General features: G+C 45.7%; 1 protein-coding gene across 1 annotated transcript in view; it reads left to right on the forward strand.

Annotated features, from left to right (window-relative positions):
- Positions 1-14,952: 14,952 nt before the first annotated feature.
- Positions 14,953-26,157, forward strand: part of ADAMTS16 (ADAM metallopeptidase with thrombospondin type 1 motif 16) — a gene marked incomplete at both ends in the record, with an annotated part of 178,275 nt that continues 167,070 nt past the window's right edge. Inside the window, 4 exons of the mRNA XM_080697811.1 lie at positions 14,953-15,051; positions 15,128-15,218; positions 15,634-15,829; positions 21,012-21,378. Of these exons, the coding sequence (XP_080553937.1) occupies positions 14,953-15,051; positions 15,128-15,218; positions 15,634-15,829; positions 21,012-21,378 (753 nt within the window). The remainder of the gene's footprint in view (positions 15,052-15,127; positions 15,219-15,633; positions 15,830-21,011; positions 21,379-26,157) is intronic.

The following is a 26,157-nucleotide window of genomic DNA, read 5'->3' on the forward strand; positions in this document are numbered from 1 at the left end:
CATTGGTGGGCTTTTAAAGTAATTTTTATAGTTTTATTGGTTCTTTGAAATTATATATCATAGTAGGGCTCAGAGTGATGGGAGCACACAGGAGCACAGCACCGGGTGCATTTCGCTCTAGCTCCCACCCCATTTTTGCACATCACTACATGTTAGTGAGATTCGTAGTGACTCCTTCACACGTGGATACAGCATTGTCTGAATTATTTCCTTCTTCAAGCCTCCCTCTTCCCCCAGCCCCTCCCTTTTCCCCACCCCTGTGCCCTGTATCCTATCATTCCTCTTCTCATGTATGTGAGTCTTTTTTGTATGAGGTATGTTGTGAGGGTGTGTTTCTCGCCCATTTCTTTATTACTTTGTTCTTATACGGCATCTGATTGGTCATATTTAGGAGGCTGGCATTCACTGAACCTCATTTCCATTTTGGACGAGTCTCTTTGACAAGGGATCCTGTGTGTAGCTTGGCCAGTTTTTCTCATTTCTTCTTGGACCTGCCTGTTCTCAGGCTCGGTGATCAAAGCTCTCTAACCTGGGAATAGTCAACACTTAGTCCACTCTCCAGGTAATAGGTCCATCAAGAACCCTTTCTGTGTGCATCAACATACATATGTGTATTTTGACTCCTCTATTCCCTCGATTTGTATTGAGGGTTAATAAAATTCAAAACAGAAGTCTGATATACACCAAGGGCTGTGTGCATGTTTGCTTATGTGACTTTGAACCTCACTATGAAACATAACTACAATGCACCAATATATGTTTAATGATGTAGACTTTGTACTATGGTCGGTGCTTACCAAACAGACACATGAAATGAGGGAAGCATATAACTCCACAAGTGCCCACGTAGGGGAGAGATTAGGGTGTGTTTATAAAGAGCACTGATCTGGAAGGACAGATGCACTTCACATTTGACTCCCATGCAAGGTCGCATGTTAACCTGCAGAAGCATGTTACAACGTTCTAGAAAAGATCTGTTGAAATATGCCAAGTCCTACACAAGTAAGAAGTTAGTTCTAAAATGTGAAATACAGCAGAGCCCATCTTCAGTACATGGTGAAACTAAAGAAACTAAAGGGTGGGGATGGATGAGATTCAGACTCCTGTGAAGAGTGGCCTCGCTGTGCATCCTGTTTTCAAAGCCTCCCCACTGCCTGAGAACTGTGGAATGTCCACTGAAAATGATGGAATGTCCCAATGTGTCCTTGGGAATGTTTTTCTCAAGGATATGCTATGGGAAATCAACAGGGGTCAGAAATGGGAGTTTACATTAAAAGGAAAACAATTCAGTGAGCAGACACATCGTACACATACCCACTATGTCTTTTAATACTCCAAAGATATAGAATAACATTCCAGAAAAAATAGCTCTGTAGAACCATACACATAATGATGGGGAGCTAACTCTCCACTAAGCCTTTTTTCTTTGAGGCTCAGTCAGTTAAAACAAAGAATGTCTTCTTTCTCACCTGTCTTTTTGTGTGTATCTATAGCTTCCCCATCCAAAGAGACCTCTGGGGGAAACTGGTCCACTCTGCAGGTATAGGTGAGCTGTGACTTCGCCCGTATCACCTGTCAGTTAATTGCGCCCTTATTTTTCCTAATCAGCCTGATTCAGTATATGAGGTTTAAAATGAGTGATTCCCAAGATTAACAGAAAAAAAGTTCCTTCCTTTATTCTCTATATTTGAACTCTAATTTTGCTATTATTTTCACTGCTCAGTACAATTATAAAAGAAAACAAAATAGTAATTAATTTTCCCCTGTATTATAAACACATTAGTTATTTAACTTTTAAAAATGGGTGGCTCCTATAGGGTACTTCATTCTCTTGGGGATCCCCTTCAACCTCCTTTCAGGATAGCATCTGCATTGAGGTCTTAGGAGAGATTTGTGAGGTAGCCTGTGTCAATTAATATTCTCACTGCTATAATCTAAAACAACTTACCACACAATTTAGAGGAAGAAAGATTGTTTGCTCACAACTTTTGGAGATTTTTAAGATTCAGTCCATACGAGGCTGGGTCTGCAGAGTTCATGGCATGGTGCTGGGAAGCCGAAAGATGGAGAAAGCAAAGGCTCTGCTCCCACATCACAAAGGCCAGAAGCAAGGGAGAGCAAGCCAGCAAGAGTACTCAAAACTAAAAGCACAGTACCTCAGGCCACAACCTCAGGAACCCACTTTCTTCAGCCACACCAACCTGCTGAGGTTACTGCCCAGTAAACCCATCTCAAAGGATTCATACATTGATGAATTTGGAACTCTCATGACTTAATTATTTAAAATCTAAACATTAATGCATAAGCTTTACAGGAGACAGTCTACATATAACCATAACACAGTTTACCCTTAGAGATCATGAAATAAACTGCAGGGCCCTTTCTCTTTGCAGTCCCCAAGATTCTTGGGCTCTCTTCTCTCTCCAGACCTCCCAGTACTAATCCCAAGGTGCTATGGTCCCCTGTGGCATCTCCCTCTAGCCCTGGAAAAGTCCCCTCCCCTTCAAGCCAACAGGAGCTCTTTTTGCACCTAACCCTGAGTCTTCCCTGCTGCAGTCTTCTTCAAGGCCTCCTCATGGCCTCTAGGGGCCGAGAGTCCAGCTTTCAGAGTTCTGAGAGAACTCTTCTCTCTACTGAGTTCTTGACTTTGACGTAGGGGCCCCAGGGCTCTTATAGCCACTGCCTTCAGAATGTTCATTTGGCCTTCTGCTTTGAGAGCCAGTGCAAAGTGTGTGTCAAGTGGTCAAACCCAGCTCTCAAACCAAGATTCATAGTTGACTCATCCAGGCACTTCCAAGTCCAGTGCTGGATCCTTCAAACGAATAACCCGGAATTTTGTATCTGCCCATAAGTGTCAGGTGTGATCAGCAGGTGCTATCTTTAAATTAAATTTACACCCTGGATAAGGGATTGCAGATTGCTGCATGAAAATCCTTGCCCACTGAAGAGATGTTCCTGCCTCCAGCTCACAGCCAGTGCCACCATGAACTTCCCTAAGAGGCAGGAGCATTGGCTGGGGTTGCCGCCTGCCACCTCCTTTCCTGACCTCTCAGATTCCTCCCTCCCTGCAGCACAGGAACACCTCCCCATCTGGGGGCTGCTGATGTCATTCTGCCCTGGAGAGGGAGACTTGGCTGCTAACGTGCTGCAGGGGATTCCACAGGAATCCCCCTCCCAGAGTCTGTCTCCTGTAGGAAGCATGTACTCTGTTCCTTAGTGAGACAGGTTCCTTCCCTGCTGGGGATACCTGTGGTTCCAGAATAACTAATGACCACAGGTTTGTGTCTGTGTGTGTGCATCAAAGTGAGTCTTTTGAGATAAGTATTAATAAGGACTGTTTGCGATTACTATGGCACTTACTCAGGCTCCTAACCTGAGTCACATGTAGCCACAGGAGACAGCCACACAGGCCTGCCAGGCTGCAGCTGATCTTGGCCTAAACAAGGCTGGTGCAGTGTTTACTGACACCGGTATGGGATCAAAAATCACATTATTTGTGAAAAATAGTGGTGTCCCAATAAAAGCTCTTTGGGGTCAAGCAAGGTCTCCATCCTCTCCAAGTTTTAAAGTGTTAAGGTGCACTTTTTTCCTAATCAGATCTCCTAAGAGACAGGTACTAAAATAGTGATTCTATATCATATTTTCTTTACCCATATCAACTGTAAAGAAGAACAAATTATATTATTTGCAGGGAGATGGATGGAACTAGAAACCATTATTAGTGGTTTATACTACTGGATGACTTTCCAGCTAGATCACCCACCGATGTCCCAAACTTGCCCAGTAGCACCCCAGACTTCCAATCCCACCCTGGGAAATTGCTCCCAGGATATTAGAGAGGTACCACCCCCAAACTGAGGCAGAGTTCACAGAGGACTGGACAGTGTCGGTGCTGATGTAGAGATCCATCCTGAAAGTGTTAGGCGGGTATGTCCTGGGATCCTCCAGGCCGCCAGCACTGTGCAGAGAGTGAGAGGGGTAACTAGGGGGACCACTGTGACATGTGGGGGCTCTCTGTGACAGAGTAAAATATTAGAAAAACAGCAAGCAGGCATGGCCAAGGGGTGCTCCTCAAGACATGCACTGGTTAAAAGGCAGGGCTGTGGGGCATGAGCCACAGGGCATCAGCAGCAAGCTGCCCTGCTCACTCCTCAGCACCTCAGATCAAGATTGTAAATATCCAAGAAGCTTGGGAGCACACAGTTGCATCCCCATCACAGCACCTTGATCGTTGCCAACTAATATAAAATGCCTCCAATGAACAAAAGTTTGTAAAACCCTTTGGTAGCCCAGCTACTGATTAGAGGCATGGTGACAGACACCTGTAATCCTAGTACTTGGGAGCCTGAGACAGGAGGATAACAGGTTTGAGACCAGCCTCAGTAACTGAACAAGGCCCTCAGCAACTTAGTAAGATCTTGTTTAAAAAAAAAAAAAGTAAAATCGGACTGGGAGTGGAATTACCCTGGGTTCAATTCCCAGTACCACAAACAACAATAAGAACAACAAAATCTTTGGTAAAGTGATGGAAGTGAGAAAACAGAACAATAAGAAAGCTAGGTCTATGGGACAAGGGTGGATTTGTAAGTTCTACAATTCACAAGATCTGGCTGCCTGGCTTAGAGCCTAGGGACCCAACAGACTTGCCTGGGTCATAAAGTGATGATGAATAGAGATTGCTGAGGGCAGCAAGGCCTGCAGAGGCTTGGCTGGATTTGGCGTGTGTGGAAGAGACCCCAGGCACAGAGGCCAGCATCCATAGAGCGGACGGAGAGGTATGGAAAAGCCTGGGTTGGAGCAGATTGTTTACTACTGAGCCTAGAGCTATTCAAAGGCCAGAAGCCTGACATTCTGGAGGAAAAGGTATACACAAGAACCAGTGAACCAGCAGGAGCCTCTGAGGGAGACAAGACCCATTGTCTGCACTCTGTTCCCCAGACTTCCTTCAGCAGCCAGATCTCAACCACCTTGATTTAGCTCAGCCAGCAGCTGTCTCCTAACACAAGATTATCCCCTCCCTTCTCATGGCCTCTTTAACAAATGCGGTCCCTCAGAAACACATGGCTCTTTGCAAAAGCTCAGCCAGTGTGTGTGGACAAGCAAAACATATTTCTGCCTTCTGGAGACCCCTCTGAAGGCCTGTTAGCTATGATGCTGGGAAAACACCCACAGGCAACCTCCAAACCCTGGCCACACAGCGTGCTCCCTGGACTGGGCAGGGCTTACAGCGGATGCATCTTGCTATCCTGGGCACTGTGATCAGTGCTGATACGGGCAAGTACATTGTAGCATTCAAGCCCCATCAGATCGTAGGACTCCCGCATACATTAGGATGTGCACCAAAAACTACAGATGGTGGCCAGAGATGCAAGCAAATAGTAGAAGGAGGAAAAGCTCCTGGTTAAACGCCAGAGCAGCCTGTCCCTTCTCCAAAGTCTCACAGTCTCAAAGGGCAGACACTCTCCTCTTGGTAGCTGTCATCACCAGGTGGCCCAGCGCTCACGCTTTATAAGTTCCCTTCACTCTGGTTTCTGATTGGTCTTTGCTCTCAGCATCAGCCCTGTGCCTGCCTGAGCCACCACAGCCACTGAATCACTCCCGTCTCCCGGCTTTGCCTCCCAGCTGTGCAAAGAACTGTGTTCAGGTGGCCCACCTCAGCTCCCTGGACCCAGGTCATTCTTCAGGTACCCACTGAGGACTGCAAGCCCCACCTGGGCCTCCTCTATTTTACATTTTTTTCTGGAATCTGATCAATCCTTCTTCCTTGATCAGTCTTCCCTGAAACACAACAAAGGTAAAGCCCAAATAATGTAAAATGGGTGAATATATTATAAATTGAAAGATTCAAATCTGCTTCATGTTCCAAACTATAGAGGTCCTAATTTCTTTTATCCCTGAACTAAGTTCTGAAAGTATGGATGAGAGAGAAGGCACAGAGACTAAATGTCCACACTTACTCAGTATTCCCCCAGGAAGAAAACTTCCTCCATGCCAGCCTTTCTGTCTCTGAGCAGAAAAAAGTAATGTCATTCTTCCAACAATTTTCACACTAAATTATGTAGTACGGCCTTGATCTTTCCGCCTATCATATCACTGAGGCAGAACTTGGAGTGTTTGAGAACAGGATGGACAATATCAGCAATTCGGACCCCGGTAAGAAAGACTGAGAGCCCTGGGGTTTTCTGAATATTAGGAAAGGTGAAGGGGACTTGAGCTCAAACCTGCTTCATCATCCAAAGAGGTACTCACCTGCCTGTGTACAAGCAAGCCATTCTGGGAGGCACCCAGGCAACTTACAAAGCATGACAGCTGCATAACATGGGCCCAAGTAGTACAAGAGCCATAATAATAAAGAAAATGAATGGGGGGGGGAATAGGATGAGGACACGGCCCAACCATCATTCTAAGAAAGTCACATGTGATGTAATTGCTGACTTGAAAAGGGCATGAGAAGCAGAATTGCATTGCCCAGGACAGCCTGTCTGACAGGGCTTTTGTATACAAAGTAATTTATCGTCAAGTGAATCTGCCAAGAGGGGTCTGTCATATATTTGAGTATTTTGAAGAAACCTACTCTTCATTTCTCTTGATTTGCTTTGTTTTGACAATTATATATTTATTTTAGTTTCAAAGTCCAAGTTGTTTATAGGGTATTATCAGGTTTGTCCACCTATCAAATTGTATCTGGTGTAAGGATGTTTCACAAATACTAATCAAGGTCATAGACTCTTTGTGAGGACAGGTAGAGAAAGCTGGAGCCTGAGGTTTTATTTCAACTAAGATATTAAAATTGCACACTCAAATTTGACAAGAGAAATTGTGGCTCAGTTATTAGGAGTCAATGAAAACATATTTCAATGATTTTATAAACAATTAATTTTCATCATTAAAAACATGGATAATATAATTAGAAATAGTTTAGCCTTCATCTATACAATGGCATCACCTGGCTAGCAATTTGGAATTTCACACTTTGGGAACTTGAATTCTTTTTATCTCTTGAAGACAGTATGGGACAGCTGGATTAAACTGCTCAGATATGGAGTCAGGGTGCTAATGACACATGGTCCATGTCAAGGTTCCCAGAGCACAAAGCGCAGCACAAACCCATGGGTCAACACCACGGTGACTGTCTGCATCTCCAACATTGCCAAGCTTCTCCCAGGTGAATTTACAGAAAGGGAAACTGAGTTATCTTCTCCCATAATTTTTTATGAATCTGATGGACAGCATTCCTACTTGTCCAAGGTATTTGCGAATGAGATGTGATCTTGGGAAAATGAATCCGATTTGTCATGAAGGTTCTGCTGTGCAGTGCTTGGTCTTGGGGCCGCAGGAATGCTAGGCTCTGTTCAAAAGATACAATCTTCACCCTGGAGACTGCTGGAGCTATTCTTCATGCAAATCAACTCGATTTGGAAGTGTATTTAGAGCAAAGGAAAATGAATGTGGCTTTTACTCATCTGCGGCTGCCAACTGTTTTTCCCATTGTTTTTATTTTTAAATAGCACACAATAGCTTTCACTTAAAATCATTAAGTTTTGTTCAAGCTAAAGTTCTTTCATAAAGCTGTTTCTAAGAGTCTAGGCACTGTTCTAAATCCTTTGCCAATTGTAATTTAATCTATCCTGGTAAAGACCACTGAGATGGCTTCTATATTCACTGATTCCATTATACAGATGGGAAAGTACAGCTCCCAGACATTCAGAAATGTGACCAGGGTCACATTATCTTCTCCAATTTGTTATCTCTATTTGAAAATATTTTCACTTAATGTAACATTAACTGAGTAATTATTTTAATGTTTTAGTCTTTCTTTATAATAGATATATGTATTTTGAGTATATGGTTGTCTTTTATTCTTTAAACAAAATTGAAGACTTTATTTTGTAATAAGTAAGTTAGCTTATTGCATCTAATATGTTTATGTATCTTCTGTTCACACTTTAGCCTTCTGATTTTTATTTTCCTACTGCTAACCTCTACTTTTTTCCTTCTGACTATCTTTACTTTTCTCTTCCTTATTACCACCCTCAGTGTTTACTTTTAATTTTTAAAAAGGATTTTAGCCAATGTATTAGATTTTTAATCATGAGAATTGAATGCATCAGTATATAGAGGTTGTCTCACTGTTACACAGAATTTCAGTAGAATTTGGCTTCACCTCTTTGCCTATCTTTTCTCTCTGATCTTTGAAAATGTTATATAATATATGAAGCACACTATTGAACTTATTTTGTTGTATACACATATGCATGTATAAGTTTTTTCAATAATTGTCTTTTTTAATAATTATCTTGGCCATTTTAGCATTTCAGTACTTATATAAACTCATTATTTATATGTTTTTTTTGTGGTGGTACTGGGGTTCCTGGAAACCCTTCTACCTCTGGGCTACACTCCCAGACACCTATTTTTTATATTTTTATTTGGAAACAGGGTGTTCTAAGCCAGCGAGGCTGGCTTCGAACCTGTGCGATCCTCCTGTCTCTGCCTCCCAAGTGCGGGGATTACAAGCGTGCGCCATCACGCCCAGATGTATGCTAACTTTTGCTCACATAAATATTGAATCTCTTCAACAACAAGCAAGTAAACTTATAGCTCTTTCCAAAGCTAAGGGAACAAAGAAGATCCCTGTATTGGTTTTATCAGGGTTCATGATGCCCTGAGCAAGATGGCAGAATACACTAGCAGATGCACTGTGAGGGCCGCAGGTGACAGGCTCAGGTGACAGATGTGTGAGCCCTGTGAGAGCTCGGTCCCCTGAGCAAGGTGGGTTACCAGGACAGTAAGGAAGCCCGGCTCCCTTCCTGTCTTCTCTGCCACATCAGATCCAGATCTCGACTGGCACTTGTGGGAGAAAAGCTCTGTGGTTTGACATTCTTATTCAAGGTGGCTTTTTGGTAAAGTAGGGAACAGAAATAAATTACCCAATATGCAGCCTTTTTTCCTTGGCCTGTGGGTGCCCAGGAAAGGGCAGTGTCACAGCCAGGCACCTTTGTGGAAGCATATCTCCCTCCTGCTCTGGGGTCTCCCCTATACCTCCCTCCCCAGCCCTGGGAAGGAGGCTCCTGCCAGCTCTCAGGCCCCACTGAGCAGATCCTACACCTGCCCAGCCTCTGAAAATCCTTGATTACATTCCTCCAAGTTTCTCCGGCAGTCGGAACCAATTACTGAGGTTCCTCATCAGACCTGGGATGGGAAGAGGACCAGGAGTGGATATTCACGCATTTTCTTGACATTCTTTCTTTATTGTCTTGGGGAACTGCTTTAGCTTTCAAGGACACCCTAACAAATGACCACACACTGGCTCCCTTAAACAAGGAGCCCAGCAATACTGTCTCCTGGACCTGCAGGCTGTAAGTGAAGGTCACAGTGCTGGGGGCCGCGGCCTTGTCAGCCTGTGAGGGGATCTGTTCCGGGCCCCTCCCCTACTGGGCAGTTTGCTGGCAATCCGCCATGCTCCCAGCCTCTCCATGCATCACTAATCTCTGCCTTTATCTGCACATGGCTTCTCCCTATGTGCGTATTTGTCTCTAAGATGCTCCTTTGTGAGGACCACAGGTGCCATTTTAGATTGGAGCCTGCAACACTTAACTTGATTACCTCCTTAAAGACTATCTCCAGACAAGGTCACCTTATAAAGTACCAGACTCAACACATGGATAAGGCGGGGGGATGCAACCCATAGTGCTGATTAAGCTATTATCTTCCAGCAAGTGGTGGAAACAGAGGTCCTTCTTGGCCATCTTTGGGAAACATGATTAAGGTGAGCAGGAAGCCCCTTCTCTAATGGAGGCAACACAGCCCTGAGCTAAAACCCGGCACGTCTGCCTTCAGTCTCATCAACAACATCCCCAGCTCCACCTATCTCATCTCAGGTCTTGGATTTGGTAACGTAAAGACCAGCAATACTGTATTTCTGTATTCCTTTTTTAAAATGTATATTTATTTATTTAGTAGAGCTGAGAATTGAACCCAGGGACATTCTATATCTGAGCTACACATCCCAGCCCTTTTTATTTTTATTTTGAAACAAGATCTGGCAAAGTTGCTGAGGCTGGCCCCAAACTTGTGATCCTCCTGTCTCAGCCTCCCAAATACTGGGATTGCAGGTATGCACCACTGTGACCAGCTTAAAACCATGTTTCTTAAAACCCCCAAAAAGTTGAAGTTTGACACAGAAAGTGGTAGACTGATAGCAAAAACATGGCCACCTTTCTCCACCTCTGTTTCCCCCTTGCAAAGTGCTTGAAGCAGATCCCGGATGCCTGTGGCAGAGGTGGCGTCGTGACAGTCCGAGACCAGGCCTCCCGGGTTTCCTGTGACTGTCCTTCCTCTGAACCTAGCTATCACACTGACACCAGCTGCCCTGGCCTCCATGGAGACAAGGAGCCATGGTCCCATTTGCTCCAGAAACGTGAGCTGGCCAGCCCAACACAGTGCCCTGGCCAGCCCTCACTGCATGTGAGTGAGGCCAGCAAGGCTGGCAGGCCCTATCCCAATTTCGGGATGCCAGCCAGTATGCAGCCTCATAGGCAAGCAGTGGTTGCTCTGTTCTAAGTTCTAGGTGTTAAGTTACGTCAGCTAACCCACAGGCCAAACTTCCCCGGTCACGTGAGTTGGACCTCAGTAGAGGGGAGCATGCATAGCTGGAACGTGGTTTCTGTGGGGCCGATGGCCGCTGAGAGCCTGAGCTCCATCCTACTGCCCACGGTGCTGAAAGAATGGGCCTTGTTTGGTAATAAGAGCATGATCAATGTTCAATTTACAATAATGATCCTAAAGTGTCTAAGAGAATTAATATTATATAACAATATCAGGTGCTATTTTTATGTGAACTAAACGTCTCCATGTTTAATAATAAAAAGTAAATGAAATCACAATTGTCCTATTTTAATTCAGGCAACCAATGTGGTCTCTCCTTCTTGGCTCCAATTTTCCTTTCTTCTGTTATCTCAAAACGTTGAAGACTGGCAGTGAAGGAGGAATTCTGGTGTGAGCTCAGTGACAAAATTAGGGTGCAGACCTCAGACACTGTCTCCTTTGCTCCCAAGAATAAGGACCTTTCTGGTTTGGTTCGTGGACCCCAGACTTGTAATTTTATCAGTGCTCATGAGCTGAGCTGCCGAATTCAGTTAGGACTTGGGTAAGTGGTCTTGGGGAGACGCTGGAACCACAGCAACTCTTTCTAACCAGTCTAAAAGAATGGATCTTCTGCTGTCCCCTTCTTTCTAAAGCTGCAGTGTCAATCTCCCTAATGAGTTGTAAATTGCATGCGAGTCATCTTTATTTTCATCCAGATTGAAAATTTAAATTTTCTTACATCAATATGTCATTTTATTGTTACTTATATTCTATTTTTTTTTTACATTGTAAATTTTCCCCTTCTATTTCTAGCCTATCAACCACTCTTTTAGGGTGGGGGCAAGGGAAGGCTGCCCAGTATGACCCTGCCATGGGTCAGGTGAGGTCAGCGGTCAGATGACTTGCTTAGTCCTCTTTGGGGTCTGCTTCTCACCTGTCATATGCAAAGATGGGCCAGACATACTTTAGACTGTAGGCTGGAATTTTATTCAGCATTACTTTTTTTCATTGGAATTGGGCTCTTCTACTCTGTATAATCAATAGTGACCTTACTCTTTCAGATAAGCATAGGGTCTTCCAGATTCTTATGGTAGCTTTCCCTAAGCTGTTAGCAACCAGTGCAGCCCCAGCCTGACTGGTTTCGCTGTGCAAGCCGGAGCAGGAGCAAGAGTGCAGATCCAGCGACCTTCCTAGCTCATGGCTCACAAATGCACCCACATCTCCATGCCAGTGGGGGTTTTGTGTACAAGGTAACATTTGCATTGCTTTGCTTTAAAGTTTATATAGTTTAGAAAAGAGCTATAAAAGTTTAATCCTTAGGATCAAACATGCCATAGGTTTTCTGAGGAGAAAGGGCAGATGTTTCTTTGACCTTGAAAGGGCACTGGACACTGGGTCCGAGGTAAAGCACAGCAGCCCAAAGGCTGCCAAGGATTTTCTTTTCACTTATATTCAACTTTTATTCTCTACCAAACATCTCCTTGATATTCAAAATGACTTCTTAAGTGAGTACCTGAAGTCAGAAGGGAGATTAGCATTTTCTGTGATTGAACTAAGCCACGCATCACCAACATTTCTCTGAACAGTGCCAGATGGTAAGTTGTTGTAGCTTTGCAGGCCACAAACTCTTCACTGCAGTAACTCAGCCCTGTCACTGTGAAAGCAGTCTTGGATGATCTGTAAACAAATGGGTCATGTGCCAATAAAACTTTATTTACAAAAGCTAGCATCTGGCCAAGTTGGATACAGGCCTTTTGACCTGGCTCCAAATAAAGGGTACCAAAATCATTTTCCTAAACTTTGACCTTAAGGGGTAGAGTGGGGAAACCTTGAGAGGCTGCCATTTTCTGGATATTTGCCATAGTTGTCTTTAGGGCTATTTTCTTTGGGGTGTTTTTATTTACTTTTTTATTTTTAATTGGTGCATGCACTCATACATCATAATGGGGTACGAGATGGTGGAGGCACACATGCACACATCACTCATTTAGCCCTTCCCCAATCCCCCCCATTCTTATTCCCTCCTCCCCTCCTTTTTCTGTTTGGCTTAGTGGTTGACTTTGATCTGTCTGTGAGTGTACATCATGTACATTAGCGAATTCCCCTCTTCCGGCTCCCATCGCCTCAGTTAGGTCCCCTTATTTGCTCATCTATGGGTTCTCCTTCTTCATCTAGAGTTTTTAAATCAGGAGAATTTTATATCCAGATTTTGATTTCTAGATTTGCTTTTAAAATTAGGTGGGGCTGGCCCCTATTACGATCCACTGCACCCACGCAGTGGCCACTCAGCGCCCGCCGTCCCTCTGGGGGAGGACCTGTGTGCTCCAGTTTGCCCTAATCTTCACCCTTCTCCTTTGGTCCCTCCTCCAAGATGCAGCTGAGTTAGGGCGCAGAGTTCTATCCCTTCTCCCATCTGTGCTCCCATCCTGGCTCCACAGGCTGGAGTCTGTCCTTCCCCGGCGCTATGCTGCTGAGACATCCTGTCATAGGATGAGCACCGGGTTCCGTGTACAGCAAAAGGGAAATAGAAAACCCCATGATGGCAAAGAATATTGTTTATTTCTTCTCAGTGGAAAGACACTCATTAAGCACTGTTTTGACTTTACTCAAAAAACAAAAAAGAAGCCCCAAGAGTGAATCCTTTTTCATCAGCTGTTTTTTCATTGTGTCCATTTGAACTTATAAAAGAGAGCCCCTGGTGGTCTGCGCGGGGCAGCCCTACCTGGGAAGTCCGACCCCTTTCATGGCAGACGGGACACAACTGGAGGTAGAGACCAGGCTTACCAAACACGCGATGGCCGGTCCTCGGGAGGAAGGCAAATTCTGCCTCTTTCTGCTGACACTGTGGAGACCTCCGGCACTGTCCAAGTCCAGCCTTCCCTGCCCAGGTGCCAACTGAGACAGACCCCTAAGGGTTATGAGGAGGTGGCAGGCGTCTCTGTGTGTGTGTGTGTGTGTGTGTGTGTGTGTGTGTGTGTGTGTGCAGTGCTGGTGACTAAACCAGCAAAGTTACACTCCCAGTCCCCCTCCTTTCAAACTTTGAAACAGTGTAGGTTGCTGAGAATCTTCCAACCTTGCACAGGCTGTCCTTCCACCTGTAATCCTCCCGTCTCAGCCTCCCAGATACTGGGATCACAGGTGTGTGCCACCACACCCAGCTTGGTAGGTGTCTTAAGGCCTCTATGCAGACTTCTTTGTTCTGTTTGTAAATACTCTCAAATAAGCGAAGGGAGAAGGATAGTGCCTGTGGAGCCGAGTCCGCCATGCACAGCAGATGGGCCTGCCTCTGATGTCATGTCGGACACTTCAGGACTGTACAGACTGTGGAAGGCCAGAGGCCAGCTGTGACCTCTCCTGGATCATCCACAAGCTCCCTGCAGAGGAGACCAGAGGCCACTGCCATGGTTCTCTATGCAGCCCCTCCCTAAAGTGTGCAAACCAGGCCAAGTCAAACCATGCTCAGTATGGGGAGCGCAGAACCCCCAGCAGCCGTCGCCTGCGGCCCAGGATCTGCAGGGGGCCTGGGGGAGCAGCTGGTGGAGAGGAGGGATCTTCAGTACCCACGTGCAGGCACACACACAGCGCTTATGCCTGCACTCGCCACGCAAACACAGCGCGCACTGACGTTCACCTGGGCACTCACGCTAAGCCACAGAGGACTGCCAACCAGAGGCCCGGGCCATGCACCTGCTGCCTCCCCCGCCAGACCTGGGGTTCCACCTGCCCGCAGCCCCCAGATCTCTAGATAAGTCGCTCCAGGCGCCCAGCCCTTCCGCCTGCGCTTGAAGCCTGGCCGGTGGAGGGCGACTGTGAACCTCTCAGCAGCGAGCGCTGCCACCTACCGGGCCGGGGCGTGGGAGATTCAGCCTCCAGCACCGCCTCGCGTCCTCCCTAAAAAAACCAGCCCTAAAAAGACCCGTTTATACGCAGTCTCGCATGTCCCCCAGAGGGTCCTGGCGCGCACAGTATCCCCCACTGGGCGGGCGGGCTGGCTCTGGGCGCCCCGGCCTGGGCTGACCGCAGACCTAAGGGCCCTAGGTGCTTCCTGACGCACTCAAGGGCTGCAGGTGCCCGGCGCTCGGGCAGCTTGGCCCGGCCATTGCAGGTGGGAACCCTTCAGGCCGCCGTGGCCAGAGGCCGGCCCAGGGGCGGCAGCCCGACGGCCCGGAGGGTGCTCGGCTGACGGCCCGACCTGCTGGGTCCTCTCCCATCTGCCCCCCCCCCCCCCGCCTCCTCCTCCCGCCGCCGCCTCCTCCTCGCTCGCGCTCCCACGGCTCGGGCGGGCTCGGCCACTCCGCCCTGCACACAGCCGAGCGCAGGAGTCGCCGGCCGCGGGCCGTGGTCTCCGCGCGCCCCTCGCCCGCGATGCGCCCCCGCGAGCCGCGCCCCGGGGCGCCCCCAGGGCGGCGGGCCTGGGGCCGCGCGGCGCTGTGGCTGCTGCTGCTGGCGCAGGCCGGCGTGCAGGTGAGTCCGCCGCACCCCGGGGCGCCCTGCCCGCCGCGCCCGCCGCCCCGCTCACCCCTGTGCCGCTCTTTTCCAGCACGCACCTGCCTGCGCCGTGGGACCCGCAGCCGCCGACGCCCCGCACCCCGCGCTCTCCTCGGAGCCCACCGGCTGGGGGGACAGTGGCGGTAAGTCGGCCAGGCGGGGGCTCCGACCCCCGAGTGTGCCCGCTCCAACCCCACGCACACTTAGGGCCACTGTATGAGGCGCGGGGATGGATCGCAACTCTGCTGTTCCTTGCTGGGTGAGCGCGCGCTCCTGCGTGGACCTCCACCAGTATTCAAGTGTGTTTCCTAGTAAAACAGCAAGGTTGGCCGGAGTTACTGTAGGGGACAAGGTGGGGAGATATATTTTATTTTTAGAGAATTTAAGGCGCTTAGGAAGGCTACTGTATCAGCACTGTAAGCTTGCTAATGCAGACACCAAGCCATTATAAGGAACGTATTATCCCCTTCTCCCTCTCTCCTCCTTCTCTGCTGGTCTACTCCTACTCCCTTTTTTAAAAAATTTTTACGTCGAAGTTTCTGTCTTTGACTATCAAAGCCGCAGACAAAAGGCCCCGATCTCTCTGGGGAGCTTATTGTCTAGCTATCAGAGTTCATGCTCTCCAGGAACTGGGGCGTAACCGAAACCTAAGACGGCGCGCCCTGGCTGTTCATCCCTCGTGGCACCTCAGCAGCGCTCCTGTCCCGGGGCGGGACGTGGTTTGGTACGTGCGCGAAGGCGATCCTTCTGCGAGGTGGGCCTGCAGTTCTCTGCCCCAATGGCGTCTGTAACCGTGACATCCCACAGGCAAGCACCTCCGCCCTGCCACCCATCAGACGCACGGGAAGGCGGACCTGTGGCATGGCTCTCCTAGGTGGTTTTAATCTGAGCCGCATCTGAGAGCAGTGACCGAATACTAGTATTTCACATTATTTTTCCGCAATCTTTTGCCATCTCAGACTCCCACAGTGTTGACATTCAGAGGAAAAACCGGGGTCCAGCATCTCAGCGTACATTCAGGGAAATGGAGACAATTACAGTTAATAATTACTAATTTTTCAATATAGTTTCTTCATAAAAGACAAGAATGCAATTTGTGCAATAGCTGTTGAACTTCTCCCATGAGTACCTGGATAACATAAAGTGCTAAGTAGCAGATTGGTGTTAGACCATAAAATCCACTGAGCGCCACCAGAGAGCGCTACAGGCAAATAATATAAAATGTTTAAAAATTATTTTCGCTGTGTTTACAAGAGAAGGTAATTACTCATGTGTTTAAAGCTCCCTTCTGTGGTTGCCCACCTCCCCCGGCTTCCCTTATGATGCATTTTAGAGCATAATCACATTAAGAGCTAAGGGTTCACCTTCACATTTTGTAAGAAGTTCTAGTTTTAGAATAAAATAATGAAAAAAAATTCCAGAGGGACTTAGGACAATTTAGAGTACTTTATAGTATTGGGAAAGTTTTATTTACTTGAGATAAAAACATCACAGACCGACAAGAAATCACAGGAAGCAAGCGAGGCTTCCTGCGCAGGACCACGGGTCTCCTTCCGTACCTGTCTCAGGTGAGCCAGCCTTTGAAGCTGCTCTCACTGCTTGGTGTCCTGGTCAGTATCAGAAGCACTGTGTGTCCACGGTATTTACCTGGCTTGGTCAGGGAAGGCATGGACCACTGAAGGGAAGTTCTAGCTTAGCGAATGGACCACGTCCTCATTTCCCATCCTCCAGCGGCTGTATTTAGCTCTTTGATTGTCAAAGTCTAAATGGAGAAAGTGGGCATTGGTAGAAAGTGTCCCACGACCAGAGTAGAGACTGTTCAATAGTGCCCCTGCTTGGATCTGGGGTAGAGAACTATAATATATTTTGTGTGAGTCTGACTGGGGATAGTTTACTGTTGGACGTTTCATGGTACAAGTTGGTTTTCAGCTAACTCTTTGGGACCATGAATTTGGTTTAAAGTACCACTTCCAATGGTTTTTGCAAACATTGTTAAGTGCCTGAAGTAATCATGTAATCATGCCGTTGGCTGCTGATTCAGCCTTACATTGTAGTCCTTAATGGGAGACATACTTTTCCCTACAGATTTATCTCTGTCATAAAAACACTACTAGCTCCTATTAAGAGCAAGACATAGCACAGATTGTTAATTTTTTAATTTCTAAAGTAAGTTTGGAGCCAGACGTAGTGGCACACACCTGTAATCCTAGTACTCGTGAGGCAGAGAGAGGAGGATGGCAGATTTTAGGTCAATCTCTGCAACCTAGTGAGTCCCGACCGCAGGGGTGCAGGGCTTGGCCCCGCCCTGCCGCCGCCCCACCTTCCCTCTTGCTCACTGAGCTGTGCATCTGTTTTCTAGCACGTACCTGCCTGCGCTGTTCAGGCAGGTGAAATGCCTCGGAGTTCAGTCCCTAGTGGTAAAAAAAAAAAAAAAAAAAAAGACGGTAAATTTGGCTTTTAAGGCAAGATTTACAAGTTCTTTAGAACTTTAAGTAACTGAACATAAAAGACGTGTGCTTGTGTTTTTGTATTTGAAGTTTATAATAATGGCTTACGCTCACACATCCTGATACCATGAGACTGGGCGGTCTCTTCCAGGTTGACCCAGGGGTGGACTTCTCAGCAGGGTGGCAGGAGCGTGAGGCTCCGGTTTGTAGCGTTTGTTGATTCATGTGGCATAAATACTCACAGCACTGCCAATTCCTAGCCACCACTGAACACAGAACTAAGACAGAATGTGAAAGTCAGCTCTCTGGAGCCACTACCTGCCGGCCCAGCACGGTCACCTGGTCTACACCTTACGTGATCATGAATCAGTCTTCCTAGAGCATTGCTGGGGTCAAGAAAACCTCTTGTGGGTCAGTGTACTGAGCTGGGCAGCCATCTGCAAATGTCTCATTTGAAGCATCCACATGGACCAGTCTTATTTAAAGGATTGCCAAGAGTGATCTCTTTTTTCTTTTTTAAAATAACAAGCTGTTGTTTGGGGGGGGTTATAATCTTAAAACATAAGTGTAAAGTGAGTTTAAGGTTTCGGGTTTATTGCTGTTGTACTTTGACTTCTCTCCAAACACTGAGTGTCTGGGGAGATGCTGTGCTTGCTTAGTTCATCCACTGAATTCTTTAGTCATGACCCTTTGTGTGTTCAGTTCATTACTGAGAGTACAAATTGGATTCTGAGGGCATCTTTCTCCACTGAATCAGCATTTCTCACCCCTGGCATGGGTGGCATTTTGCACTGGGGAGGGTCTGTTCTGTACCTGCAGCCTGTCCAGCGGCCCTGGATTCTCCCCAGGAGATGCCAGGAGCATTCTTTGTCCTTTCCTCTTTGTGACGACCCAAGATGTGTCCTGGAGACAGGGGCACCCTAACTGAGAAGCTGGGCGGAGTTGAGGGAATGTCTTCTTCCAGCAGGATTTTCTTCTTTGCCCTGAGGAAGGGAATCTGATACATGTGTCCATTTTGCAATAAGTATTTAGGGTCATAGGCTTGGTTTAAAGTAACTCTTCTAAGGGCTATTTCAAGTGTTGCTGTGTGTTTGAAGTAATTAAGCAATAGGAAGGAGACTAGGCATAGCTTGATTTCCCTTTCTGCTGGTCCAGCCTTACCTTTTAGTCCTTAATGGGAGACTTAAATGCTTTATTTCTACAAATGTACCACTGTAATTAGATATTGGCACCTGCTAAGACCAAGACGGGTGGTCTTGGCCTAGGACACACCAGCTGTTGAGGGATGATGGCTACCTTTCCAGGGATTCTATCAGCTAGTTGTTAAAAATTAAAATATACAGCTGGGCATGGTGGCACAGGCTTGTAATCCCAGTACGCAGGAGGCTGAGTCAGGAGGATCACAGGTTCGCAACTTGCCTCAGCTACTAGTGAGGCCCTCCACAACTTAATGAAACCCTGTTTCAAAATAAAGAATAAAAATAGGGCTGGTGGTATAGCTCAGAGGTAGAATATCCCTGGGTTCAGTCTGTAGCACTGTAAATTAATTAATTAATTAGGTAAATAAAAATATAGTGAAATGAATTATATTAATTAAAATACCTAGAGCCCATCATATCCTAGTTTAGCATATTTTGCAGTCCCCTGTATCCTTGAGGTCATGGTACCCACCATGCAGACCCTAATGTCTGCGTGATGGGCACCCACCACAGGAAGCACCTGCTGTCTGTCTCTTCCTACCTTGGTCTTCAATAGTGAGGGGCTGGCCATTGAAGTCTGTCATAGTAGGATTGCTCACACCAGGGAATAGTAGAATGTCTCGTACCGGGCCGTTTCTTCCCAGGGAAGTGTTTGCCAAGCATTGCTCAGCATAATCACTGTGTGTCTATGTAAAAGAGATTTATGACTGTAGGTCCCTCTCCCCAAGTGAAAGATGCATATTATTTGCCCTACAAAATAAAATTATAAGAGTGTGGCTTCTGTCATTGGGAACAATTTGTCTTTTAAAAATAGTTTTCACCTTTTAATACGCAATGAAGTTTGCTATTTAGCATAGTTTGGGGCAGTCCCAAGTCCTTCCTCTGTCACCATTGCACTGCCCTGAAGGAGGGCTGGGAGTCTGAGAGGTGAATGATCCCTAGAGGGGTCAGATGGGTGCAAAGCATTAGCAAATTGTATCAGACCAGACTGTCCCCAGAACCCCAGAACCAAGGATAAGCAGGGCTTAAGCCTCACCACTGGGGACTTGCTTTGGGCAAATGCAAGCCACACAGGTACACACTTTCTTTTCCTCTTTACAAATAGCATGGAGAACAGACTGGCGACCTGCACATGTACCAGACAAGCTAACTCCTGATCCATCTCCCCTTCATTCTAACACTGTAGACAGCTTAACCAGTTTTGACCCTGGGTACAATCCCAGAAGATACCTAAGGCTAGAGCCCTGCGGGCTTATCCGCATGCCCAGAAATCTGCCAATGTCTTTGAGTTTTCTTTTACTTTTTAAAAAGAATTAATTTGCATATGTTTAGACAGCACACTATAAATTGCAGTGGGAAGAAGAGTATGGCACTCATCTTCCAAAGGCCGGGGCGTGTGAGCTCTCGTCAAGCCACAAGGCCCCCGGTGGACAGGAAGGAGGACCTGGGGTGAGAGGAAGGTCCACCACGTCTCAAGTGGGTGCAGATGCACAGAGCATTTCCAGATTAACAGCTGGGAAACCTTGTCTATGGCTACGTTCTGCATTCTCTCCTAAGATGTCCAGTCTAATGACTTCATAAATAATTAGACGGGGAAGAATGTCCACCTTATTTTTCTTTTCAGCTCTTTTCTAAAAAGTTATGAAAATTTTAAACTAAAATTTCCCATCAGTTCAATGAAGATGTTAATCAAAAACAGAAAGAACATGACTAAAGGAATGTTTCAGAACTCTAAAAGTGATTTTATATGACAGTAACTTTATCAAGAAAATTGGTGAAATATAATCCTAAAATACAATTTTGGCTTTATTTGGTACATAATCTGTTTTCTATTTTAAATGTCATAGAATGACTGGGTGTGGTAGCTCACACCTATAATCCCAGTATTTAGGATGCTGAGACAGGAGGATTGTAGATTCAAGGACAACTTCAACACTTACTGAGGCCCTAAGCAACTTAGTGAGACCCTGCTTTAAAATAAAAATAAAACAGGGCTAAAGTGTGTCGCTCAGAGATAGATGCTCCAGGGTTAAATCCCCAGTACTGCAAAAAACAAGTAAATAAATAAATAAATAAATAAATAAAATGTTCTGTACTGGTAATAGAACATTATATAGATGGCAGTGGTTTACCTATAAGCCACTTTTAAGATTCTCCCTTTTGACTCTAAAGTTATTTATTCCACATTTGAATTAGAGAATGAGAAGGTGTTGAATTTTCCTCCATCATGGAGGACTGGGTGAAAATGGAAGGTAGTCATAATTTTCTAAGATTTCCTGATACTTTTCAGAACCCTGACATTACTCAGCCTCTCCCTCCTCTTGGTTTCAGAGTATGACCTGGTGTCTGCCTACGAGGTTGACTGCAGAGGAGAGTATGTGTCCCATGAAATCATGCACCACCAGCGGCAGCGGCGAGCGGTGGCCCAGCTGGATGGGGATGCTCTGCACCTGCGGCTGAAGGGCTTCAGGCATGACTTCCACGTGGACCTAAGAGCTTCCAGCAGCCTGGTGGCTCCCGGGTTCCTGGTGCAGACACTGGGGAAGGGAGGGACCAAAGTGGTGCAGAGCTTCCCACCAGAGGAGTTCTGCTTCTACCAAGGCTCCCTGCGGGCCCACAGGAACTCCTCGGTGGCCCTTTCCACCTGCCGAGGTCTGGTGAGTACGCACAGCCCTGTCACAGCGAGTGGGTCACAGCCGCAAAGCCCCCTTTAGGGAGGCATCCCCAGACATTTCCCTGGAAATAGCTCCACTTTAATTGATGTCTTTGATCTGTAAATGCAGGTGGAAAATCAGCACATGTCATACTTTCTAAGATATACCGGGCTGCTTCCTAGTACCCAGGGGCCAGAGTGTACTGTTCCACCCTTTGGTGGTTGTTCTAGAATAACAGTGGAAGAACACTTCTGTTTTTTAAAAAAGTACGTAACTTGTGGCCAGGTCTGAATGATTTTCAGGGCATGTTTTTATTTTGTTTAAGGGCCCATTGTGGAAACGGGAAAAGTATCTTCATTTTGAATGAAACAGCAGCATTCAGTAGATGGCTGGGTGGGTTGTTTTGGTCCGGTTTGGAGACTCTGGATGTTTTCTTCTGTCATTCTGGTGATGAGAGTGTGTGTTCAGCCATGCCAAAGCAATGTTGGCCTTACCAGACATCAGTCTACTGGTTCATTCTCACTTCTGACTGTCTTAGACTTTGCACTGAGCTTAGTGGCTTCAGGTGCTCCATGTTGCAAGGACCCTCAAATGAGGATCATAAACCCAGCTTGGACTCTGCTGCATCCCTTAGGCCTACTCAAGCTGAAATCTCAATGGATCCTCTTTTACAGCTCTCAAAATATTCCCTTTATCTAGGGGGAAAGGGCTTAGAATATGCTCAGGTTATTGGCCACAAATTAGTTTCAGACAAGATCAGTACAACATACCTTAGAGAGTAGAGTGAAACCATGGTCTAAACACTTCTGGGTCTTGATGATATTAAAGTTTAGCAAACAGTTCTGGATTTCATCTTCAGAAAATGATTACAACTGGTCTAGCATTTCCTCTCCTTTATGGAAAGAGGAATTTCTGACCCAACATTTTATAAGGACTTGTGTATGTGAGTGAAATATTGGATGTTGAAAAATTATTCATAACCAATTACTTAAAATAACTAAGTATAGGCAAATGCTACACCCATTAAAATACTTTTAAATATTGGTATCCTTCCTTTAGAGAAATTTGATAGGAGTTGATCTCATCTCTGCTCTCATTTTCAAAAGGCTTTTGGTTTGAGGATGTATACAACAGGGAGTTGGCAGGGATATAGAGGTGCTGATTTGGCACTCTCATTAAGCATGAAGACACTGTGGCTGATTTCTCCCAAGAAAAATACTTCTTCCTTAACTAATGGACTAACGCTCTTTACATAATGCACAAAATTATATATATATATATATATATATATATATATATATATATATATGTGTGTGTGTGTGTGTGTGTGTGTGTGTGTGTGTGTGTGTGTGTATTCCTTAATTTTCTTCCACCCACCAAAGGCTTAAGCCAGATATAGAAGCCATCTGTGGGGTAGAAAGCTGTGCCATGCCCTTCTGAGTTTGGAAGTCTTGGATTTGTTTGTGGTGATGGGCAAGGTGCATGCCTTAAACCAGCAGGGATACAGTGTAGGCCCATAATGTCCTGGGGTCCCCACGAGGCAGGGCCCTCCCATGGTAGTTGAGAAATGCCCTGGAATCTGGCCTATGAATTAGGTTGGCTGGCAGCGGCTTGAGATTTCTGGCTTTCTTTGACCATGATGGGAGTTAACAGTAAAAGCTGTAAGTATACAATTACATGAAAGATAAAGAAGTAAAAAAATAATAGAAAAAAGGGCTCCTCAGGGCAATAAACAATGAAATGTGATCTCGTGGTCCTGGGAATAGAAATTGGTATGCCTTCACCATTAATCTTGCAAATGCATAAATTCCATCCCCCTTGATATTTGTCTATCGATGGTCATTACAAACATGATCTCAACTAACTTGAAGAGTGAGAGGCTGGGAGCATTTATTGCAAGACAGGACAAATCGAGACATTTTTAAAGAAAGAGGAAGGCTAAAAACCCTCTCTCTTTAACCAGATAATAAAAAAATACTAAGTGGTGTCTCAGTCAACATTCTCAGGACTATGATCTACAACAACTCACCACACGACTTAGAGGGCAGAAGATTTATTTGTTCACAGTTTGTGGAGATTTACAGTTCAGTCCATGTGAGGCCAGGTCTGTGGAGTGTAGGGCATGGCGGGAGGAAGCAGAGAGGGAGAGAGCAAGGGATCTGCTTTCATATCATGGAGACTGGAAGCAAAGGAGCTAGCCCACAAGGGGATTCAAAGACACAGGCAGAATCCTGAAAACCACACCTCCGAAGACCCACCTTCCCCAGCCACTCCCCACCTGCCCAGATTACCATCCAGTAAATCCATTGTACTGGTCTTCCCGCTGATGGGATTACAGCCGTCATGGCTAACTGCATCAACTCTGAACATCAGTGCGTGAGCTCTCCAGGGTGCATCTATACCGAACCCAATAAATGGGATTCTCAGGGAGCTGTCAATCTGTTATTTCTTTCCTGATCAATGGTTAGCTCGTTGCTCCACTTTCAAATCTGCTAACATATGAGAAACAAAAGTGTGCCTGTTCCATTATGATAGCTTCTTTGGGTCACTGATCTCACTTTCGGCTCCTTCAGGTTCTAATTGAAGTCTAAGGTAGTTCCCAGTTGAGATTTTTGTGTTATTAAGCAAGTGTTACACCACTGACCTGCAATATCACTCATTCCTCAATTGATGTTTTGCTCAAGAAAAGGATTTGACCTGGCTCAACATGGTGGCACACACTCATAATCCCAGAACTTGGGAGGCTGAAACAGGAGGATCACAGGTTCGTGGCCAGCCTCAGCAACTTGTGAGGCTCTCCACAACTTAGTGAGACTGTGTTTCAAAATAAAGAATAAAATAGGGCTGGGGGACGTGTCGCTCAGAGGTAGAATGCCCCTGAGTTCAATCTCCAGTACCTAAAAAAAAAAAAAAAAAAGGACTTGACCAATTCATATCTCGAATGGGAGTCAAGAATCAACAAAAATTTCCGTTGTTCTTTGATCTCAGGCAATGGGCTTGCTGCCTGGCATGCACAGAAGCGAATACTGTGGCATAAGATTTTTGTAAAAAGAAAAAAAAAAGCTTTGTTGTATTATCAACCAGGAGGGAGGTTGGGAGCTGTAAGTTCAAATCTACTTCCTGTTTGTTTTATTAGGGTATTCATAGAAAGGTAGTAGAAACCCTGCATGTCGACTGTGCTGTGAAAGCGAGGGGGTTAGGGTTATTTCACACATGCATACGTGGCCCCGCTGCCCTCCCCGCTACCTGCACGGGTTCTTGTCAGGTGGAGCTGTGTTCTGCATGGGGCTTGCTGGCTTATGGCATCACAAGGATATAGAGGTAGACAAGCTGGCTGCTTTCACACACACCTATTCTTGAACACGGGGTCCACACCATCCTTGAGTGGGTGTGGGCGGCTTTTACTTGATGATAACTTAAGGACTTTGTAATTTAAGGGATTTGTGTCCAAGTGCATCCAGGTCTTAGCCAATTGTATTTTTGTCCACACATCTTGGAAGATCCCAGTGGAAAGTACGTGGATGCCCAGAGGGTGTCTAGTGGGAAATGCCCCATATTCTCCCTATTTAACCTGCAGAAGGAAAATGTTACTTTTAAGTTTAAAAATGCCTAAGAGTGTAATATCATGCGTCATTGATTAAAAACGGTTTATGATTTACAGTTGTGAGACAACAGGACTTCCAAAGCAATATCAGTTTCTCTCTAGTCCTCAGATTTTGAGTTTGGGACCAGTTTCCTAATAGTGTTCTAATGATTGGCTTAAGTATGGAATATATTTTCTGGTGTTACTTTATTTATAGTAGGTTAATGTTTGTAAAGAAAAGAAGGAAAAACTGAAATAAGCATGTTAGTTTAGATTTCATGTCGACAAAAATGATGTGGGTTGTGACTGATCTTCAAGGCCTGAGGAGGAGAAATTGTCTTATTAGAGAGACGGAAAATATGTCATTTTGTGACAGGAAATTACAACAATGGAGGAGAGATATGGGCACCTGGAGAGCCCAGGGTGCCTCAGCCTGCCTTGGCAGGACTTGGGGTACCCAAAATCCAAGGCCAAGCCTGGCACTCATTACAAAGTTGGGATATGTCGTTGACAAACGGAGAAATCACAAGCACTAGAGAATACTGCTAATGTCTATTGTACTTATGAAATCCTTGGTAACACCACCTACAGATAAGAGATTAATATTATGAATGAGAGCTGAATATTGTGTACTAAACCCTTTTTTATTTTTGGAACAGTACGCTAAATAAGATCTTATAAATAATACCGCCAAGTATCTTATATTAACCAAAATATTATGTTGTTAAATAAGCATATTTATAAGAGAAAAATTACCTGTTATACTTATGTGTCTATCAAATGATATTGCCTGTCTGTTTTGGTCATCTACCATAAGCATAAAAATGAGTCTCACTCCAGCTGGGCGTGGTGGTGCACTATTGTAATCCCCATGCTTGGGAGGCGGAGACAGGAGGATCGGGCAGGTTCAAAGCCAGCGGCACTGGCTTAAAAGACCCTGTTTCCAAATAAAAAAGGCAAAAGTATAAAAATAGGTCTGGGAGTGTAGCCCGGAGGTAGAAGGGTTTCCAGGAACCTCAGTACCACCAAAAAATGGGTGTCACTCTGTAGGTGCTTTCTAATACAAACACAAAATAAACATCATTTTAAGGGAGAAAAGTGAAGGACAATAACATGCTCTGCCTTTTTAGTTAGATATTTAAAACTGTTCAAAGGAGAGCCTTTATGAACTAGATAAAATGTTGATGATTAGTAGCAGC

The sequence above is a fragment of the Muscardinus avellanarius genome (genome assembly GCF_963383645.1).
Source record: "Muscardinus avellanarius genome assembly, chromosome: 1".
NCBI classification, from domain to species: Eukaryota; Metazoa; Chordata; class Mammalia; order Rodentia; family Gliridae; genus Muscardinus; species Muscardinus avellanarius.